Source organism: Coffea eugenioides, chromosome 6, assembly GCF_003713205.1.
Source record: "Coffea eugenioides isolate CCC68of chromosome 6, Ceug_1.0, whole genome shotgun sequence".
Classification (NCBI taxonomy): Eukaryota; Viridiplantae; Streptophyta; class Magnoliopsida; order Gentianales; family Rubiaceae; genus Coffea; species Coffea eugenioides.
Window position 1 is genome coordinate 26,430,282 of NC_040040.1, and position 23,033 is coordinate 26,453,314.

Consider the following 23,033-nt stretch of genomic DNA (forward strand, 5'->3'; position numbering starts at 1 on the left):
TTGCATGTTCTGGTTCTTCAATAGCTAGATTGCTTACATGATCCTTGTATCATGCACTAGTTTGAATTTGTCAATAGTTCCATACTGCAGAAGATATCACTGGCATGCCTTCTAGTAAAGATATTATTGTGGATCTTTCATGTGTACCTATATGTTCTCGTTTCAATGGAATTTGCAGCGTCTAGAATTTCTTGGGGATGCGGTGCTGGATTATCTCATCACCATGCACCTCCATAATGAGCATCCCAATTTGTCTTCTGGATTATTAACCGATTTAAGGTCAGCTTCTGTGAACAATGACTGCTATGCACGAACTGCAATTAAAGCAGGACTTCATCAGCACATTCTAATACATGATTCACAACACCTGAAGCGGCGCATTCTCACTATTGTTAAAAATTTTAAGCAATCATCACAAGACTCGACTTCTGGGTGGGAGTCAGAGCCAGTAATCAAGGTAATCCTCCATCTTTGATATGAAATAAAAAACAATCTTTATTATTTTAGCTGTGCTAAATTTTTTTGTTTTATGTTTCTTTGAGTATTTAGTTGCTAACAACCTCATATTTTTCAGATTCTTGCAGATATTATAGAATCTCTTGCCGGGGCTATATACGTTGATTCTGGATATGACAAAGACGTTGTATTTCAAAGCATAAAGCCACTTCTTGAGCCTCTGGTTACCCCTGAGACACTAAAGCTCCAACCTGGGAGGGAACTGAAGGAATTGTGTCAGAAGGAGAACTTTGTCATGAAGGAGGAGGATGGCAAGCTTGAGGTTAATGCAAATGGTGCCATTTATGTTTGTGGACTAACTGCAGCAAACAAGAAGACAGCAGAAAAAATAGCATCCATGGAAATTCTGGAGATGCTAAAGAAAAATTATTACACCGGGGAGAGCCACATAGAACCTTGCCTGTCTTGTGATATCAGACAAGTCAGATAGCCTTATGGCTGGATCATATAAGATCCTGATGATGTTTTTATTCCAAAAAAAAAAAAAAAAACTTGCTTATCATCATCATCATCATCATCAGAAAGGTGATTCAGATTGTTGGTGTTTTTGTCGCCTTCACGGTTTCCATCATAGTACCCTGTAACGGTACTGGTAAAGTATAATTTGGAACAAAATTTTTGCAAACAAAATCACGAAATTTGAATGTGACTAATTGCAAAGGAAACTTATTACAAACCTCTGAAATTAATAATGACAAAGGATTTCAGTGGAAAACGTGAGAGGCAGAGAGTACAACTTTCACACCGCAGAAGTTCTGTTTTTCGGTCGTGTGGTTATGGTTAAAAAGAAAAGCAAAATTAAATTAGACCAAAGACGACAACTTTCGCACCGTAGATGGCGTTAATAGGAACCATTTATTCGGTGAAATTATTCATGACAATATCGAATGACCTTTCATGTTTTAGCCATTTATTTTGGCAAGTGGAGAATTTACTAAAAATGGATTGACTCAGTACAAACTGCAATCAGAGAAGAACTCGTCCAGGTTTAACACTAAAGAGCAAAAACAAAAACAAAAAAAAGGAGACTTCAGTCATGGTCTTCCTCCATGGGGTGCCAAAAGTCAGCTAGCCTTTTGGTATTCCCTCGTGGGTGAATTTAGTTGCTTCTTGTTTAACATTGTCGGCAAAAGAAAATTGACCAGTGGCGAGGTGTAAAAACAGAGTGAGAGGGTTAGTCCCCTTGTTCCCCGTCCTGAGTCCCACATCGTTTGTGAGTGGTGTGTGTGAGTTGTAGTTAAGTTCCATGGGGGTGCCAAAAGTCAGCTAGCCTTTTGGTATTCCCTCGTGGGGTGAATTTAGTTGCTTCTTGTTTAATATTGTTGGAAAAAAAAAAAGTCATGGGTCTTCCAGAATAATATCACTGCCCAAAAGAGTCCAAGAAACCATAAAATTGAGTCTCAATTACATCAAATATGAAAATACCAAGCATGAGAAGAGCAATCATTTGCAGTAAGGAAAATAAAGGTACAATTGAAATTCGAGAAAGATGTGATGTAAATGCATACATTCACACTTATTGTACCCCTGCATATAATACACTCTCTCAAATTAATTTATTTTTACTGAAAAATTAGCACATGAAACCCTCTTGATTGGCCCGGGGCACCAGTTAGCCAAACTCTTTGATTCATATGCATATATAAATGGAGTTTGGATTTTACTTTTAGGGGTAGTTAAGGAATGACAAGTATGATAGTGCAATAGGTTAAACTAATTTACAATTTGGGTTAAAAACATAAAAGCCCCCTGTGGTACAGCTATTATACATAAAAATCCCTTGTAGTTTTAAATCATACCTATCGATACCTCATGGTTTGAAAGAAAGTGCATTTTCGACAGAAATCGTTAAAGGAAACGGAGGTCAGTGAAAAGACATAAATGCCCTAACAATATAAGCGAAAAATTGAAGGAATTAGTCATTTTTTCCTTTTCCCTCCCTATCTCTGCTCAAATGAGAAGTTCGCATACGTTTTGGTCCTTTTGCCAATTTCAGCTAGGTGATGATTGGGATTTCTTTCTGTTAAGCAACTTAAATGGAAAAAGTTTGCATTTTTATTTTGCATGTAACTCTTACAGGATTAAAATTTTGAGAAGGAAATGGTTGTCAATTATTTAAAGCCCTAGATAATTTGTTTTGTTTTAATGTGAAAAGTCAGGTTGAAGGAAATTCTGATGTTGTTTGGCTCAAGCTCTCGAACCCATTTTTCAAACATTTGCCATGCGGATGAAGATAACAAAACGGGGATTGCCATCATCCTCAATTTTAGGCAGAGGAGGGGGAGGAGTCCTCTGGTATTGACGAGCTGCCATTCCTTTCTTTCCCTTGGCTTCAACAATCAGCAGCCGGAGGTGCTTTTGCCTCTGCCCCTTGTGGGGTCTCCTTGTTGAGACCAAAGAGTGCCTTACAAGAGAGTCTTCAACATTTCTTGAACTAGAAATCGGCAGTCTAATCAGTGGATTCAGAGACATGGTAGCCTCCATATTGTTCTCAAAACTATTATCTGTCACCCTTTTCTGGAACTGTTGTTGTCTTTCTTCTTCCTGAATGGAAGTGATATGAAGATCTCTAGGTCCGTTTCCCCCATTGCCTGGTTGAGAGCTTGAGGAAGATATCATCGTACAGTTTCTTAATTATTCCCTTCACTATTTATACAAAGAAAAATATAGAGTTCATTATAAGAATTTATTGATATTCCAAATGGTTAAAGGTTTTACCTTTTGAAACTAGCACTTAAGGAGGCACGAGCCTGCAGATTTTCCTCCTCGATCTTAAGGAGGCACGAGCTTGCAAATGGTCAAAGAAACTGGGTTGCTGCAAAATGCCGAAGAAGCTGATTGGCTTGAAGTTTTAATAAGTTGTCAAGGGCACAAGAGGTATATCAGCTCAAACTTTGAGTTAAAAAACCATTTTCCGAAGCAACCACGTTCCTTTTCAGTGCGTGGTTGATAATTGCGTTTCCTTTAACGATTTCCGTCGAAAATACACTTTCTTTCAAACCATGGGGTATCGATAGGTATGATTTGAAACCACAAGGGGTTTTTATGTATAATAGCTATACCACAGGGGGCTTTTATGTTTTTAACCCTTACAATTTTGTGATAGGGACTAGGGCTGTACATGAATCGAATTGAATCAAACTTTCCACAGTTCGAGTTCCATTGAAAGTTTTGAGTTTGAACTCGAATCTTATACGAGCTCAAAATCTAAACTCGACATCTATTCGATTTAATATTCGATGGATTCAAGCTCAATTCGAGGGCTCAAAATTTTATTTAATCTTTCAATTTTAATATTAAATTGTTACAATACTGATATTTTAAATAAAAAAATATCAAAAATTATTGGAATCGAATCGAGCCTTAATGAGCCGAGTTTCTACAAGTTTGAACTCAATTTGATACTATAAATAAATTTTAATTCTTATTCGAATTCGACCTCAAGTTCATTGAAAATCGAACTGGAATCAAGGCTAAACTATTAGTTAAGGGTTCGATTCATCTATAGCCCTAATGGGGACTTTAGCATAACATGACTACTGTACCCTCTTTTTATGTAATTGGTGCGTGGTGCATCAGCATCTTAAATAGTGTTTGTGGACGCAAAATGACTAGCTTATCCTCTAATGTAACCATCAATTTTTTCATTAGCATCAAAGAGGCAGCCCATCAGTTTAAAAATCTGCGGAAACCTGTAATTTCTAATAAAACTCATTGAAATAATAGGTCTCATTCAAATCAATAATTGAATCATGTTTAAGACAATTTTAATGTGTAATAGGGAGTTTTTGGCTAAAATAACCTACTTTTTAAAAAATAATCCAAAGTAATGCTCTATCAGTTTTTATTCCCTTGTTAATCTAGTTATTGCCGCATAGGCTCCCTATCAAAGGAAAAGAATCACTTGTAGATCTTTCCTTCCATATATTACATGATTTTTCTTTGTTTGCTGCCCTAAGGACATTCTATAAGCAAATTGAAAAAGGAAAGTGGGTTTACAATTAGTGCTTCAAAAGTATCGACCACCCCCTAAATGGCAAATTTGCAGAGGAAATTTTTTTTCCTACCATTATTCCTACTTAGCATTATTTTTTATCATAATATTACAAGTTCCTCTCTTTTTTCTTGTAACATGCAATTTTATATATGGCGGTCTCCTAACTTTGTACATTTTAAGAAGTTTATAAAAATTCAAATTGTTTGACACACGAGTAAGCGTTTCAAGATATGTGATATCACAGTTTTTGTGAACAGCAAAAATTCCACTGGAGAGGGAAAAGATAATTAACAAAAATTTCTCTTGCATTTTTGGACTCATAACAAAAACCTTTTCAAAAAAAAAAAAGAGAGAAAAGAGAATATAACTAGGTCATTATTAGTACCCAAGTTAACACACTATTATATGAGCCAATCTATTATTTACCTTTGAGATCGTCATAAGTAGTAAAATTTAAACTGTTGAAATGTCATTAACAATCGATGCGGATTGTGACTCTCATAAAGAAAGAATATAAGTGGACAACGTGGCAACAAGTAAATTAACAAAGGAATAAATTTTGAAAATGCAATAATTTGGCAATAATTTCGAAGGAGAAGGCCATTGTGAAAATAAACGCGTGTAATAGGTGAAGAATCAGATTTCTTGGCCATTACAAGTGTAATTGAAGCCGCCTTCGAGTTCTTTTTGCATTTTTTTGGGCAGTTTCTTTTGGATATAATAATGGAAGTTATTAATACTAAAGATTGTTGGTTCAAATGATCGTAGTTTGCATTTAGAACAGCTGTTTAGAGAGGTATGTTTATTCTCTCTCTCTCTGCGCTAAGGATTAGGTATTTTGGAGAGTATTTTTCAAAAATTTTATTGTAATATTGTATTTGAAAAACTTTTTTAATAGATGTATTAGGGTGTTTTCAAGGATATTTTTCAGATGTATTTTTAGAATTTAAAACATTTTAGGTATTTTTTAAAAGTTTACACCACTGACCGCTATCACCCACCGCTACCATCCTTTCCCTCCTCCTTCCTCCTTTCTTTTCTCTCTTCCTCTTTCTCCCCCTTCTTCTTTCTCTCTCTTCTCCCCTTCCCCTCCTTCCTTCTCCCTCCTTTCCTCCCCTCCCTTCCCTTTTCCCACCGGCACTTTTCCCCTCCCCCTCCCTCTCCCCCTCCATGACTGGTCACAACCAGAGATTCAGATCTAGTAGTAACTGGTCGCAATCAGAAGCTAGTTGCGACTGTCTGTTCGATGGCCATGCACCAGCAACCAGATCTGAAGTGGAGGGGAAGGAAGAGGGGGAAGGAGTTTCTGGCATAGCGAAAGGGAAGGGAAAGGAGAGGAGGAGGGAGGAGAAGGAATGAGGGAAAGGGAGGAAGAGGAAAAAGAAATGAGAGGGAGAAAGAGAAGGAGAGAGAAGAGAGGAGGGAGGGGATGGCGGCAGTGGTGGTGGTAGGTAGTGATGGCGGTGGTGGGTGATGAAAGAAAAAGAAGTGGTTGTTATGAAATAACAAAAATGTGGATGTCCCTTTGTATTCCCAAGGGGATTAATTCATGGTTTTATGGCTACTTATGTATATAAGTTACAATTCATAAATCCATTCATGTAGTGGAGAAACCGTTTCATAGGTTTCTTCATATTATTGTAGTAGTGGATGTTTAATAAAAGTTATGTACTTTTAATTTTGTAGTGCCTATATATAGAGGTACATTGAGACCCTTTGGGAGGACTTTTGTATCTTATTGGAATATAAGAATATTACTCTCCATTTCTCTACTTCTTTCTCTACTTCTTTCTCCAATATTTCACTTGATATTATAGTAGCTTATTTGATTAGTTTTATAACACGTTATCAGCACGAAAGCTCTACTTTTGAGCAAAAAGGTAAAAACGGAGGCGCTACTTTGAACAAAAGTGAAGCACAAGATTTTGCTGAAATTCTGCCCGTATTTCTTCAAGTGACTTTTGAGGTAAATTTCTAAGTCAAAATCTTATTTCAATTTCTTATGGCTAATCTTACAAAACAAGAGTTTGTACCTCTTGATATTTCTGGAAAAAATTATTTATCATGGGTATTGGATGTTGAAATCCATCTTGAGGCAATGGGTCTTGGTAATACTATTGTGGAAAAAAATGAATCCTCAAACCAAGACTGTGCCAAAGCTATGATTTTTCTTCGTCATCATTTAGATGAAGGATTAAAATCAGAATATCTTACTGTTAAAGATCCTCTTGTCCTTTGGCGAGATTTGAAAGAAAGATTCGACCACCTGAAGTTGGTCGTTCTTCCAAAAGCCCGATATAATTGGCTTCACTTACGGCTGCAAGATTTTAAATCTGTCAACGAATATAATTCAGCTATGTTCAGAATCACTTCTCAATTATCATTATGTGGCGAAAAAGTCACTGATGAAGATATGTTAGAGAAAACATTTTCTACTTTTCATGTCTCTAACATGCTCCTGCAGCAGCAATATCGAGAGAAGGGGTTTAAAAAATATTCTGAACTTATTGCATGTCTTCTCTTGGCTGAACAAAATAATGAATTGTTGCTGAAAAATCATGAGTCCCGACCACCTGGTGCAAGTCCATTCCCTGAAGCGAATGCTACCCAATTTCAAAATTCTAGTCGAGGTCGTGGACGTGGCCGTAGAGGTGGCCGTGGAGGAGGCCGGGGACGTGGCCGTAGCCGTGGACGTGATCGTAGTAAATTTGTGCCCCGTGAAAATTTTAACCGTGGCAAGCAACAAAATGTTTCCCAAAAGAGGGAAAATAACTACGATCAGAAAAATGGAGAAAAGAAAGTTTATGAAGAAAAATGCTACCTGTGGCGACCCCACTTTCCCCTGAGGCGAACCAAAGGGTTGGCGGGCCGTCTGCCCAGCTCTCGCCAGGACTCACGCAAGCAATCTAACCCAAAACCTTTCGAAAAATAAACTAATCTATTACAAAACAATCTTCCCCGGATAGAATCATACCTAAAGCCACATTAACTTCAGAGATAGCTATGATAAAAATAACCGATCGAGGCCTTAAACGACCTACGTGCTAAAACCGAAGTATAAGTCGTACCCATCAAAACAGATAAATACATATATCCATAATATAACTTACAAGCCAAGTAATCAAATTAGGGTTTACACATTTTTCAGCTTCAAGTGGCAATCCAAAAAGGAAAATACACTATCCCAAATAACACATTACAGCCCACAGAATAAGTTATAGAATTCAGATACAGTCCAAAAGAAAAACTTAAGTAGCATCCAGCTTTCAGTTTCCAGAACCTGTTAAGGAAAACAATAAACGTGGGGTGAGCTAAAACTCAGTGGTGCCCCAAAACATGCAATCACATAATTTCAAACAGCGATTAATAACTGCACAAATTTAAACAGTTAGAAAAGCGTATAACAGCACAAGGTAGGATACGTGGCTCTCAGGAGCCATTTCCCTCGCTTGATCACCAATTATCGTAGTTGACCCTCCGTCAACTCTCACTACTTATGGTCCATGTAGATCCACTTATTTTAATCCTAACCCGTCACCGTTCATACCTCTGCTTCGGGCCCGTACTCCGTCTACCGACGCAGTATACTCGAGATATACCCGTATAAATTTAGTCGAGGGATTCACCCAAAGACGTGATTGCAATCAGCTTCAAGCGTCGAGGAATTCACCCAAGGACGTGATTGCAATCAGATTCAAGCGTCGAAGGATTCGCCCAAATGACTTTTGTAGTTAGATTCAAGCGTCGAGGAATTCACCCAACGACGTAACTACATTTAGATTCATGGTAGTTGGATACAAAAGTCGAGGGATTCACCCAACGACGCAACTCCATTTTTGAATCAAGGATTTAGGAGAAAATATTTTGCACAAGTCACCACTCGAACGGCTAGTGTGATAAAGTACACACAGCTCACTTCGATGGATCAGAAACCAATTTTTTTTTAACTTATCACATAACAAGTCAAGGAAGTACTTTAAACGATTAGGCATAGAACAAGCAGGGACACTCACCAAGAGCGGAGTTCAGATATCAAGTTGAGGATCGAAATCCGCGTCCTCGAAAAACCCTAAAAAAAAACCAAAATTTGAAACTATAAGTTTCTACTTAGTTTTTAAGCTTATAGTCATTAAGGTATATTTAATATATTACTAGTTCACTTTCCCTTAGAAATATCAAGAGTTCCTTAGATTAAAACTTGACAAAAGTAGAAAAGATATTTCCTATGGTTTTCCTTGAGGTACTTTCCTAGAATGAAGTAACTAGTATTATTTTATTGAAATAAGTCGATAAACCTCTGAATATCAAAGCTAAAAAGTTACTTTGAACATTTCTCTAAAGATACGGCTTTTGCAAGATTTATTCCCAAAAACTATTTTTCCTAAAAATAGAGTTTTCCTGCCGAGCAAGACTCCCAGGCTTTTCACTAAAATTTGTAAATCTCGTATTTTGAAATTTTTCCTAAAGTTAGCTATCCAAATGTAAAGCTTAAGGAAAGAAAAGAAATTGAAATAAGACTTAGAATTTTCAAAAGCTATAGGATTAAAATACTATAGCTATCAAGACTAGTTTGAGCTAAAGGAACTTATCGGATTCGAAAAGTTTTTTAGGTGAAACACTAGATATTGAGTTTTTATATTATAATACTAGCTGGAAAATATTTTTGATTACTTTGACCACAGTCACTCGAGTTCACAAGATCGATACAACTTCAACAGCTCCAATTCCGTTCCTAAATCATAATATAGATCAAAATATGGCAAAAATCACATAGCAAATTACTAGGGCTTCGTCAATCATTAGCCCTAGATTTCAACAAGTGCAATTCTGAATAAAATAAAATGATCAACCAAGGCTTCATCAATCATTAGCACTTGGTTTCAGCAAGCCCATCATAAGCAAATAAAAATAAAAGTAAAGCCTCCAAGATATTCCAGCAATTAACTTTCGTCACCCTGTAGTACCTATACAATCATTCAAATGGCCAAGGGCTTCATCAATCATTAGCCCTTGACAAAATCAATTATTTCCAACCACAATTTAATCAAGAATTTAAACCACAAGTAGGCTAAAATCTCAATCCAAAACCCAATTTCTGTTTCACAAGGAAACAGGACATTCATGCATAACAGTCCACTTTAAAAATTCACAGACAGCAGTACACATGGAGGAAAAATACAAAATTTCTACAGGACAAAGGCCTATGATTCTAGTTTCAAACGCCACTGACGGCGCCTTAAACGGATTTTCCTACACCAAGATATCAACCTTTTATTGAGACTGGTCAGGGCATCCGAAAATCTGAAATTTCCATTTTTCACTTGTGAAAATTCCTTTTTCTCTTTTAACACCAAAATGTTTTTATTCAAACCATCTTTATACTTCTTAAAGAACTTCAAAACAACATTTTCCAGGCATTGACATCCATTATATGTCCAAGAAAATTTCCAAAATCCAAGTTGATATTTCAACTCAACTTTCGGTAGCCACAAGAAAGTTTCCAGCATTTGTATACCCACATGTTTGGTTAAATCATTCAAGATATCAAATATTTCCTTGCTAAACAAATTATACAATTTAAAACTTACAACCCTATTGTACTTCCAAACCATCATACTTCCAGGAAAATAAAATAAATTACCAAAAACCAATTAAACTCCAAAAACAAACTGAAATTGCTGGTTCAACCTGGCTAGCGGCCTCCAACATTTTCCAGCCACTAATACGCTTTATATCAAATTTTCCCTTGGTTTAAACATGGTGCTAGGTACTCAATTTCAGCATATAAACACCTAGTTAGTTGCTGAAAATTCCACTTCAAAACCAGGTTCATATAACAAATAAAAAAAAATCAGAAATCTCATCCAACTAGTCACGGTTGCATCAATGCATGAAGGGCTTTCTGTTTTCATTTCATTTTAGGGTTTTAAACATGCCTTTAAACTCTCAATTTCCGTTTACACCTATCTGGCTAGCAAGTAAATGTGTCCAGTTCTGAAATCAAGCTCAAACAACAACCGTTAACATCAAAAATTTCCAAAATTTTCCTTGCTTGGCTCGGTTGATCATGCCCTGAGGCAGATTGCACTCTTAATTTTTTTTTCCTGCTTTAGCAAACTAATAGACCCCATGCAGAGCCTAATTACTTGTTATTAGCTATCTAATTATGATTATAAGCTTAAACCACAAAATTAACATCAAATAAACCAGATCAAAGAGGAAATATCATGTCAAATTCTCGGCAGAACTTTTACTTCCAAAGCAGAATTTTTCTAAGACCTTGATTTCAATAACCGGCTGCTTAAAATTACCTGCAACCTCTGATAAGACTTCCTCTGATAATACTTAACTTAATTAGCCCAGAAATTTACCTCAGATACACTCCAAACCTACGCACAGAAATCTGGAATTTTCTTCTTTCCTCTCGGCTCTCACGCACCCGGTTTGGTCCTGCGTTCACTTTGCAGCTGGAAATGGTGTTGTGATGAAGGTGGTTGCAGTTGGTGGATGTTAGTCTGAGGTTGACAAAGGTGGTGATGGTTCCCTGGTCTCTTCCCTCAGCTTACGGATTAGCAAGAAAAGAAACAAGAAGCTCGGCTCTCTCTCTCTCTCTCTCTCTCTCTCTTGCTCCCCTTTGTCGAAGAAACCCAAGCTGTAGTCCTCACTCTCTCTTGTTCTCGGACTAAGACAGAGGAAGAGCTGAGATGGTTTTGTGGAAAGAAAGTGTAGTGGCTGGAGTGAGGTTTTGTAGAGGAAATGGAATTGGTGAAGGTGGTGTCTCGGTATTAGAAAGGAGGAATGGTTTTGTGTTATAAGAAAGGTTTGGTAGTATGAAGATATTGTGGGGCCGTGTGAAATGAAGAGACTGTATCGTGGTTTACTTGTGCAGAGAATGAATTGAAGTTGCGGCTTGTGTTTGTGAATTGGAATTGTGGTTTGAGATGTGAAATAGAGCAAATGGTTTACGGTAGTGATATGAAAAAGGATTGAATGTTATTAGGTAGTATAGTGGTGCCGTGGTTTTAATGATGTGAAATGAAGAGACTGGTATTGTGTGCCGTGGTCTTAAGAGAAAGGATTGCGTGTGTAAGAATAGGTAGCGTATCGCATTAGATAAAACGTGAATGGCCAGAAGCTGCGGTGATTAAATTTGGTTGTCAGAGGTTTCGTTTAGTTTGCATTGAAAGGTAAGGTAAGGGTAATTTAGTCTTTTCACTTTACTCCCTAACCTCGACTTAATTTCGCAAATCTGACTTAATTCTAAAAATTATTCCCAAGTGTGATTCAAACGCCTAATTATACTCTAACATACCTAAACCATTTCTAGCGAATAAATTATCGATTAAACTTGAATATTAAGGTTCCTAGTAATTCTTATTAACATTTAACATTAGCAACTAATTGGAATTAATCATAAGGCCTTAAATAATTTATTTTAAGATAGTAAATCTAACGATTCAATTATCATTAATTTAGTATAAAGGAATTAAGTATTCTAACATTTTATTTTAAGGCGAAAATTTAATCCAACCCTAAAGATATTAATTAGTCAAATAAAACCAAGAAATTTCATAACTTTGGAAAAGTATATTATTTTTCACATAAACCTATTATTACGTACTTAGTTGCGAACAAGTAAAAGTAATGCTAGAAGTTATTAATAAAAGAAATGCAAATGAAATATGCACTAGTTTATATATCCATTTTTCAGGGTTCTCACACTACCGGTGTGGTATGGAAGGTCATTGGTCTCGTACCTGTCGTACGGCCGAACATCTTGTTGACCTCTATCAAGCATCATTGAAAAAGAAAGACAAAGGTGTTGAGACAAATTTCATTGATCAAAAGAATGACTATGATGATGGTGATGATGCTGACATGACACACCTCGATGTTGCTGATTTTTTTGAACATCCCGAAGATGTCAACAAATATCCCATGATTATTTAGATATTTTATGATGCTTTATATCTTTCATGTAATTTTCTTTCCATTGAATATTTATTTTCGCATCTTTATTAATATTTATTTTTGTTTGAAATTTTCTTCCTGAAGAAGAAATAGATGTCAAATATTTGGGATTAAATAATGGTGATTATGATATTTGTCTCATTGATAGTGCTACTACGCACACCATATTGAAAAATAAAAAATATTTTTCTTGTTTGAAAATGGGAGAGACAAATGTTAATACCATTAGTGGTAGTGCAAAATTGATTGAAGGCTCCGGAAGAGCCACTATATTTCTCCCTGAAGGGACTAAAATTATTGTAAATAATGCACTATTCTCTCCCAAGTCTCGAAGAAACTTATTGAGTTTTAAAGATATCCGCGAAAATGGATATCATATCGAGACAATGACTGAGACAAATGGTGAATTTTTATTAATCACAAGTATCATTTATGGGAAAAAATGCGAAGTAGAAAAATTACCTTCTTTTTCTTCTGGGTTATATTATGCACAAATTAGTGCAATTGAAATTCATCACCTAGTAGACCAGAAGTCTACTCATCCCGATGATTTTATAATTTGGCATGATCGTCTCGGACATCCTGGATCTATAATGATGAGACGAATAATTGAGAATTCACATGGCCACTCATTGAAAAATAAAAAAGTATTAAAAGCCAATGAATTCTCTTGTGTTGCTTGTTCTCAAAGGAAATTAATTATTAGACCATCACAAGTTAAAGTTGGGACTGAATCCCCTGCATTTCTAGAACGAATTCATGGTGATATATGTGGGCCTGTAGATCTACCATGTGGACCATTTCGATATTTTATGGTGTTAATTGATGCATCAACTAGATGGTCACATGTATGTTTATTATCTACTTGCAACTTGGCATTTGCGAGATTGCTTGCTCAAATAATTAAATTGCGAGCACAATTTCCAGATTTTTCAATAAAGAAAATTCGTCTAGATAATGCTGGTGAATATTCGTCACATGCTTTTGACGATTATTGTATGTCCATTGGAATAACTGTTGAACATCCTGTAGCCTATATTCACACACAAAATGGTCTAGCCGAATCACTTATTAAACGGCTACAATTAATTGCTAGACCATTGTTGATGAGGTCTAAGTTTCCTTCATCTGCTTGGGGACATGCTATTTTACATGCAACAATACTTGTGAGAATTAGGCCGACAAATTATCATACTTATTCTCCCCTACAATTAACTTTTGGTTATGAGCCGAATATTTCTCATTTACGAATATTTGGTTGTGCGGTGTATGTTCCAATTGCACCGCCCCAACGTCGTAAATTGAGCCCACAAAGAAGATTGGGGATATATGTCGGATATGAATCACCTTCAATCATTAAGTATATGGAACCATTAACAGGTGATTTATTTACTGCGAGATTTGCAGATTGTCATTTTGACGAGTCACATTTTCCGACATTAGGGGGAGATAAAAATCAACCGAAAAAGGAAATTACTTGGAAAATATCATTGAATTTCCTTGATTCTCGTACTAAAGAATGTGAATTAGAAATTCAAAGGATTATATATTTGCAAAAAATTGCAAATCAATTACCGGATGCATTTAATGACTCCAAAAGAGTTACTAAATCACATATTCCTGCTGAAAATGCTTCGATTAAAATTGATGTCCCTGAAGGACAAATCACAAGTGCTAATGAGTCTAAAGCACGCCTGAAGCGTGGGAGATCTCTTGGTTCCAAAGATAAAAGTCCTCGAAAGAAAAGAGGAGTAGATGAATCAACAATTACTGACAAAATTCAACCTCCTGAAGAGGTCGCTCCTAAAGAGCCAATTCTTGAAGAGAATGAAATTATAGAAAATTCAATAAATTTTGTCACTTCAAGGAAAAGTTGGAACCGAAAAGAAATAATTATTGATAATATTTTCGCATATAATATAGCACTTGATATTATGGCAGAGGACGAGGATCATGAGCCTAGATCGGTTGATGAATGTCGAGGTAGAAATGATTGGCCAAAATGAAAAGATGCGATCCAATCTGAATTGGACTCACTGGCTAAAAGAAAAGTTTTTGAACCTGTAGTCCAAACACCTGAAGGTGTAAAGCCAGTAGGATATAAATGGGTATTTGTGAGAAAAAGAAATGAGAAAAATGAAATTGTGAGATATAAAGCAAGACTTGTAGCCCAAGGATTTTCACAAAGGCCTGGATTTGATTATGATGAAACGTATTCACCTGTAGTGGATGCTATCACATTTAGATATCTTGTGAGTTTTGCAGTACATGAAAAATTAGATATGCGTCTAATGGACGTCGTTACTGCATATTTATATGGGAATCTTGAAAATGATATTTATATAAGAATTTCCGAAGGATTCAACATGCCTGAAGCATGCAAATCAAATCCTAAAAATATTTATTCTATTAAATTACAAAGGTCTCTGTATGGCCTCAAACAATCTGGACGTATGTGGTATAACCGTCTCAATGAATGTCTGACAAAAGAACGTTATACCAATGATCCAATATGTCCATGTGTTTTTATCAAGAAAAATGGATCAAATTTTGTGATAATTGCGGTATATGTGGATGATCTAAATTTAATTGGAACTCTTGAAGAGATTCAAAATAGTGTTGAATATTTGAAGAAAGAATTTGAGATCAAAGATTTTGGAAAGACAAAATTCTGCCTTGGTTTACAAATTGAGCATTTGAAAGGTGGAATTTTCGTCCACCAAACTGCTTATACCCGAAAGGTATTAAAGCGATTTTATATGGACAAAGCACATACATTGAGTACCCCAATGGTTGTCAGATCATTAGATCCTAATAAGGATCCTTTTAGACCACGAGAGGAAAATGAAGAGATACTTGGTCCTGAAGTGCCATATCTCAGTGCAATTGGTGCACTAATGTATCTTGCTAATTGTACAAGACCTGATATATCATTTGCAGTAAATTTATTAGCAAGATTTAGTTTCTCGCCCACAAGACGACATTGGAATGGTATTAAACATATTTTTCGCTATCTCCAAGGAACAATAGATCTTGGTTTATTTTATTAAAATAAATCCAAACCTGAATTGGTTGGTTATGCTGATACTGGGTATTTATCCGACCCGCATAAAGCAAGGTCTCAGACTGGTTATTTATTTACATATGGAGGCACAACCATTTCTTGGCGATCTACAAAGCAATCACTAGCCGCCACTTCATCGAATCATGATGAAATAATAGCAATTCATGAAGCCAGTCGAGAATGTATTTGGTTAAGATCAATGACCCACTATATCCGGAAGAATTGTGGGTTATCCTCCGGAAAAGAAAATCCTCCAACTATATTATATGAAGATAATGCAGCTTGTATAGCTCAATTGAAAGGAGGATATATTAAAGGAGATAGGACGAAACATATTTCACCAAAATTCTTTTTTACTCATGATTTGCAAAAGAATGGTGAAATTGATGTGCAACAAATCCGATCAGATAATAATTTGGCCGATTTATTTACCAAGGCATTACCAACTGCGACATTTGAGAAATTGGTGAAGAGTATTGGAATGCAACGATTAAAAGATCTCAAATGACGTTTGCATCAGGGGAGAAATTATTACACAAGAATAGTGTACTCTTTTTCCTTCACTAGGGTTTTTGGTCCCACTGGATTTTTCCCTAGTAAGGTTTTAACGAGGCATATTCTTTGTGTAATGGACATCCAAGGGGGAGTGTTATGAAATAACAAAAATGTGGATGTCCCTTTGTATTCCCAAGGGGATTAATTCATGATTTTATGGCTACTTATGTATATAAGTTACAATTCATAAATCCATTCATGTAGTGGAGAAACCGTTTCATAGGTTTCTTCATATTATTGTAGTAGTGGATGTTTAATAAGATTTATGTACCTTTAATTTTGTAGTGCCTATATATAGAGGTACATTGAGACCCTTTGGGAGGACTTTTGTATCTTATTGGAATATAAGAATATTACTCTCCATTTCTCTACTTCTTTCTCTACTTCTTTCTCCAATATTTCACTTGATATTATAGTAGCTTATTTGATTAGTTTTATAACAGTGGTAGAATTATTATTATTATTGTTGTTATTATTATTATTATTATTATTGTATCTGTGAGTTGTTTTTTATGGGTTGATGTTTTTGAAGTTGTTTTTGTTAATTTATTTCTGTAACATTGTATTTGAAAAACTAATTTTTAAAAAATAGCAATATCCAAACAGAGCCAAATCTTGTTCAGATTCATTTGTAGATTTACAAAATATTGCATTTTGAGTTTGCAATTATAGTGTTGTCTCATTAGTTCTTAGTGCAAAATTAATGATTCCCATAAACATATAAGAATGCTATTAGATATTTAACCAAAATTTTAAAATTTTGGTGCTTTGATGGCAGAGGTTATCGATGCACTGCAAATTTGGTGATCAACGTATGTTCTAAATTCATACCGATAGCTCACAAATGTGTTAGATTTAATTATCGGAAATATTCTATCTTGTGTGTAATCTCTCGTTTTGTCTGCTTTGCATTTGTAAATTAAATTGTTATATTTATGATAGCACATGAAACATTTAAGTTGTCTGTCTTCAATTTAGGATGGATGGATCTAAAATTATTGATAAATAGTGCTATGGTACAGATGTCGATAGGTGACTTAATATAAAATAATGGTAGTTGACTTGAACATTCGGTTTTCGTTCCTTTTGTGACAATTTAGAGTCTTTTGCATCCTTTTTTTGTGTGAATTAAATAATTCATCCAAAAGTACATGTAACTTTTCCAACTCAATGCATAAGATTGTCTTGTAAAATGGTAAGTTCTAATTACTTAACAAAATTTACCTTTTTAATATTTAATCTTACCATTTTTGTAATGAAATTTACTATATTTTTTTTTGTCAAACTTACTCACTTTAGTGACAGGTAAGTTCCTAAGGTAAATTAGTGAGTTTGTCCAATAAAGTAGCAAATTTTAAAAGTTACCTTTTTATTTACTATCATTTTGATTAGACTTACTAATTTAGTTGTATGTAAGTTTTTCAAGTAAAATAGTAAGTTTGTGCAATAAAAAAGTTAATTTTGAAAATTATCTTTTTATTAGTCAAATTTACCATTTATCTGACAAAGCTTACTGTTGATCTCATTAAACTTACTAGTCTAGCTGTATGGAAGTTTTTCAAGTAAAATGGTAAGTTTGGACAATAAAGTAATAAGTTTTAGTCATCCATATAAGTTACCATTTCAATACACAAAGTTTCTAGTTATCTTCCACAATTTAGTATAATTGTAAAGAATTTACTAACCAAGTTTTAAGTAAGTTTCACTAATATATTGGTAAGTTTGTGCAATGTAGTAGTAAATTTTAGTCCCTTACAAAAAATACCTTTTTATTAATAAGATTTACCATTTGTTTTTCAAAACTTACTATTATTGGAATTAATCTAATCCAACTTCGTGTAGGTTTCACATATAAAATAGTAAGTTTGTGCTATTAAGTAGTGAATTTGGCAAAACTAATGTTTACCAAATCAGTATTCAAACTTATTATTTTGATAGCACAATTTACCCTATAATCAAAATACCTTCCCACTTTTTCATCTAATGTTACTGTTTCTCAAGTAAATCACTGAACTATACCAAAAAAATCACCTTGCTCTAATTAGCCTGGCAACGTATAGCTGCTAAGTTTCCTTCAATCCTCCCTCCCTTTTCCTTTCGCTAGTTCTTACACTATCCTTCCAACTAACCACTCCCTCTAAATTTAGAAAGGGCGAAGCCAGCATGCAAATTATTGACCACAGAGAACTATAATGGCAAATGAATTCAACTAGCAATGCATGTTTGGTGGAAAGAACATAACTTTTTGAATTAGCAATGCATGATTAGCGGAAAGGAAACAACTGTTTTCATCAACGCTACAGATAAAGCAAAAAATTGACAAACTCTATTGAGCAAAAAGTTTTTCAGCTTCAGAACGCGGAGATAATCATACTGCAGCTTGCTTATTCTCAAAAGGTTATACTTTTTTAATACAAAAATTCTAAATAATTGACATTGTCTACTCCTCGGCCACTTCTGATTAGGAGATCAAAGCAACATCAATTGAAACTGAGAGATCCTTCAAAGCTAAGAAAGATTTAGTGATTGATATCAATAACAAACTGCTAAGGATTTTGGGTTTTGGTTTATGAAGTATTGATGAAAAATTGGTAGTACAGTCGCATATATTTTGCCTTGAGATCAAAATGGATTAAAAGGGGTGGGGAAACAATGGGACTCAACAATAATCTTTTTTTTTTAATAATTAGAGATGGTTTAAGAGGACATGTGACACTTTTTTTTGGTAAAATTAGTGAAAGAACTTGTAAATTTCATTTTACCATTTTTGCAATGAAGAAGTAATTCTTATATGATATTAAAGCTTACTATTTTTATGGCTGAATTTACCAATTTTATGGTCAAATTTACTACTTTACCTTCTTACCATACTTTTCAAGTTTCTGGGACTCAAGAAACTTGAATGACTGGTAACAAAATAATCGTTAAAAGTACTGGTATAGACTGTGGGAACTACTTATAACTAGTTTTATCACTAAAATATTCAAAAGTGAGGTGAAGCTGAGTCACCATAGCATTATCCTAATGTGAAACTAGTAGGTAACAATTCCAGCAAAAGCTAAAAGGATAGACAAGCTCTACTCCACTAGTGAACTTCTATGGGGAAACTAGTGCTCTTGTTTTCTTAGGCCACCACCAAAAGTAGTAAACATGAGGGTGGACTTTGAAGTGATAGTAGATTCTTCTCCGTGTAATGCATTATCGGGAGTCTTATTATCGCTTCACTTGAGGCTATTCTCTCTTTTGTCCATCAAATAATAAAGTTCCCTAACTACTAAAGCTTGCATAGAATAAGTGAAAGAGGTTCAAGTTGCTGCTTGGAAATGCTACATTGCATCTCTTAAAGGCAAAAGAAAGAAAATTTTATTTACTTGTACAAATTGGCATGTACCTTAAGAGAGAGAGTGCATGGTCATGAAGTAAACATAGAAAAAAAGGGAATGACTCTGATGAAGAGCTCGAGCAAGTATTTGTGGATATCCTAGAAGAACATGAATGAAGTGAGTATGGTGATGATGACTTCACTAAAGGAGAAAAGAAAACAAAGGAAGTTACTGAGGAGGAACTTTTCCAAGTTATCAAAAACCATTTCGTCCATCTTGTAGAGTATCTCAAAAGACTTGGTAAAGCAGTTCTTTGTGAGAAGTAGGACATAAGTACGAGAGGTTGTGTAGAGAAATCCTGGATTTCTAACTCGTTCCATTTGAAGTTTTATTTTCAACAAGAGCTTCTAACACGTTCCTTCTAGGAAATCCAAAAGTTCATGATGTAATCAACTCAGGGGTGGACAAGCTTCATCATCTTATATCTTCTAGTTGATTAATGAATTCCTATTATATTCAAAAAACTTCTAAGAAAACTCTTAAAACTTTAGCTATCTTGGATTATTGAAAGACACTATACTTAAATGAGATCTCGTGAAAATAAACGGACAACCCTCCTAAGGATGCAAGCCAAGTAGTTAGTCCTCCCGAAGGCGTAGGCTACTAATCAAAAAAATATAGTCCTCTAAATGATGCATAATACACAAAAATTCATTTGGAAAAAGACTCCTCTAAGTCTAAACTTAGAAAAAATTAGCAAAGGGGCAAAAAGTTAATTCCAAATTTTCTACTACATTATATCATAGAACTCGTATTTGGCTTTTTGTGGCAGTTTACAAAAAAATTCTTAACTGAATAGATGGAACTTGATTTCCATGTGAAGCCATAATATATTCAAGATTTCAAGTTACCTTTATTTCCATTGTATATCTTTTATTCAAGTAAGCAAAATCCTTAATGCATTACTTTTAAGTAAATAAAATTGCGTAGGAGCAGATCTTGTGCTTAATGTAATATGTTCTTAGTTTTATCATTTTTCCTTCAAAGAAAACGACCTAGTATGGTAGGGGTTTAGCCACCCTACCATTTGAATAACTTTTATAAATTTTCATGCCTTGTTTCGTTGTTGTTTTGCGAGAAAGAAGATAATTACTTCTGCATATTAGGATTAAACGTTTATCATAAGTCATTGTTGATTGGTATGTTGTGTATATGTTGTTATAGCAAGCCTTTCTCCTAATTCGGGTGAATGCTATCACCATGATGATCAAGTAATTGCTAAGTTTGAAGATCAAAGGCAGCAACAAAGCTATCAAAGAAATTCCAATCTCAGTTTGAAGATTAAAGGCAATAGCAAAAATATCAATGAAATTCCAATCTCTCACAAGCTAATACAAAGCTTTACCATCCAAAAAACCTATAAATTCATCATCAGAAGCTACCACACCCTCAAATGGTGAATCCCAAAACCCTCATCCAAGAATTTGTTTTAAAGCTATAAAAATCATTTCGATATAAGGGATTTCACCTAAAACTACTAAAATATTGTCACCAGTAACTTTCATTGTACATAAAACCACAGTCATAAATAGTCCCTCCAAGATACCATTTTTGAAACCACTTTTGAGTTAAAGGATTTCGTACCGTCAGAGTTAAAGGATTTCGTAATGGTAAAAGTGCAATTCTGGAAAGCAAACCTCGACATATTAGGCCATAGCATGACCCATGAATTTGACACCCATAATGTCAAGAACTTCATAAATGTCATGTTTATTTTATAATAGACCTTGTTTGTATGTGTCTATAATTAGAAACTCAAACGAAAGTACAAACTTTAGCCATGTATTAGTCCTTTGTTATGTCATTACCATCTTGATGAAAGATGAATTGTTTGTTTGAGCTTACCATAATTTAGATGTACCTTGAAATCGTGTAATAGCTTTCAAGATAACTTTATTAGCCACATCGGTCAACAGCAATTTTCCAAAAGTTACACCACCCTACACACAAAAGGGATTATAAAAATTCATAATGGTAAAATATCAGTTTAAGACGCATATATTTCTACCCTAATATGATTCTAAGTATCTATTAATTTTTCTTTTACGTTACTCTTGAGCTATTGGATGACAAGAAGCTGGTTATTCAAGGGAAAATTTCTGAAACTTAAGAGGCTTGAATCACTGGTTGAACCTTGACTAAATCTTTCCCAAATTGGTTTTTCAAAATCTTTCCCAGATTTAAGAGGCTTAAATCTTTCCGAAATTGGTTTTTCAAAAATAATTGAATTGTTTTCAACTAGCTTTTTGGAATTGAGAGCATATGTCTAAAATGTTTGACATCCATGCAGACTAACAATACCATTTTGTTGTGAAAACTAGCCAAACACGTAAACACATGAAGCTGCAATTAGTAATTTTGCCACCTAAATGATCAGATATTGCTCATTTTCCTGACTAAATTCAACAGTTAACAACTGGGAAGGGGAAGCGTAACTCAACATTCAGCATAAGGTCATATCGTCTTCGTATCTGTTTCTGAGATCATTTTAAAGCATCGACTGTTCATAGAAATTATTAAAGAAATCGAATGTGAATGAAGCATAATTGGAAATGTCAAGTGAATTACTGGCGGAGTCATGATGTTATATGAAAGAAAATTAATATATACTTAAACGCATATTAGTGTAGAAATATATGTGCATTAAATTAATAATCTACCATTTTGAATTTTTATAATCCTCTTTACTCCTTCCATCCCATTGTTATTGTTATATTTTCACTTTATTGATGTCTCAAAATAAGAGTCACCATTTCAAATTTAATATATGCTTTCCAATCTTGTCATTTGAAAAAGCAACTTTTAAAATTCTAATACACATCTATTAAGAAAATATTTTGAATTCAAAGGATGCTTTTGTCAATTTATTAATGCCATCTCATCTAGACATATGATTATCATGTCTCTGTAAAAAATTGGATTCGCATAAAACAACTCTAATATTGGGTCAGAGGGAATACGTTTAGTGTGGGGAGTAATGCTCATAATAGTCTTCACATTTTTTTAGGAATATGGCCATTTTGATCCTTCATCTTTTGGATTTTGGCCAATTTAGTCCCTTGTCTATCTCCATGACCATTTTAGTCTCTTATCTTTGCAAAAGAATGCCAATTTAAGACCTCTAATGAAAAATTAGAAATTTTTGACAGAATTAGTCACATATAAGGCATGTGCACTATTAGAAATGATGGTTTTGGTCCACTATCTTCAAAGTCATGTCCAATTTTGTCCCTTATATGTCTATTATGGTTTTCTAGTTTCTCATTAAAAGTCCTACAGTGATTTTATTTTGTGAAAATGCGAGTTTAAATTACTGAAAAGATAAAATTAGACATGAACTTGATGGTAATAGACCAAAATAGTCATTTTTAGTACTGTGGCGGCCCCACTTCTCCCTAAGGCGAACCAAAGGGTTGGCGGGTCGCCTGCCTAGCTCTCGCTAGAACTCACGCACTCTAGTAACTAATTTCACCAAATATAAATCGAAAATAAACCTTACTTATCGAGCAAGTCACGTACTTAAATAATTCATACAATTCAACTTATA

General features: G+C 34.7%; 2 protein-coding genes across 2 annotated transcripts; both read left to right on the forward strand.

Moving 5' to 3' along the window:
- The first annotated feature begins 296 nt into the window (after nt 1-296).
- LOC113773980 (endoribonuclease Dicer homolog 2-like) lies at nt 297-1,026 on the forward strand. Its single transcript, XM_027318566.1, has 3 exons — nt 297-302; nt 407-457; nt 575-1,026. Exons 1-3 carry the CDS (start codon nt 297-299, stop codon nt 944-946), a joined length of 429 nt encoding a protein of 142 aa, XP_027174367.1. The 3' UTR covers nt 947-1,026.
- A 5,585-nt stretch (nt 1,027-6,611) lies between these two features.
- LOC113773981 lies at nt 6,612-12,463 on the forward strand. The gene is made up of 2 exons (XM_027318567.1): nt 6,612-7,215; nt 12,225-12,463. The coding sequence occupies exons 1-2, from the start codon at nt 6,612-6,614 to the stop codon at nt 12,461-12,463; spliced, it is 843 nt and encodes a 280-aa protein (XP_027174368.1).
- The last annotated feature ends 10,570 nt before the right edge of the window (nt 12,464-23,033 follow it).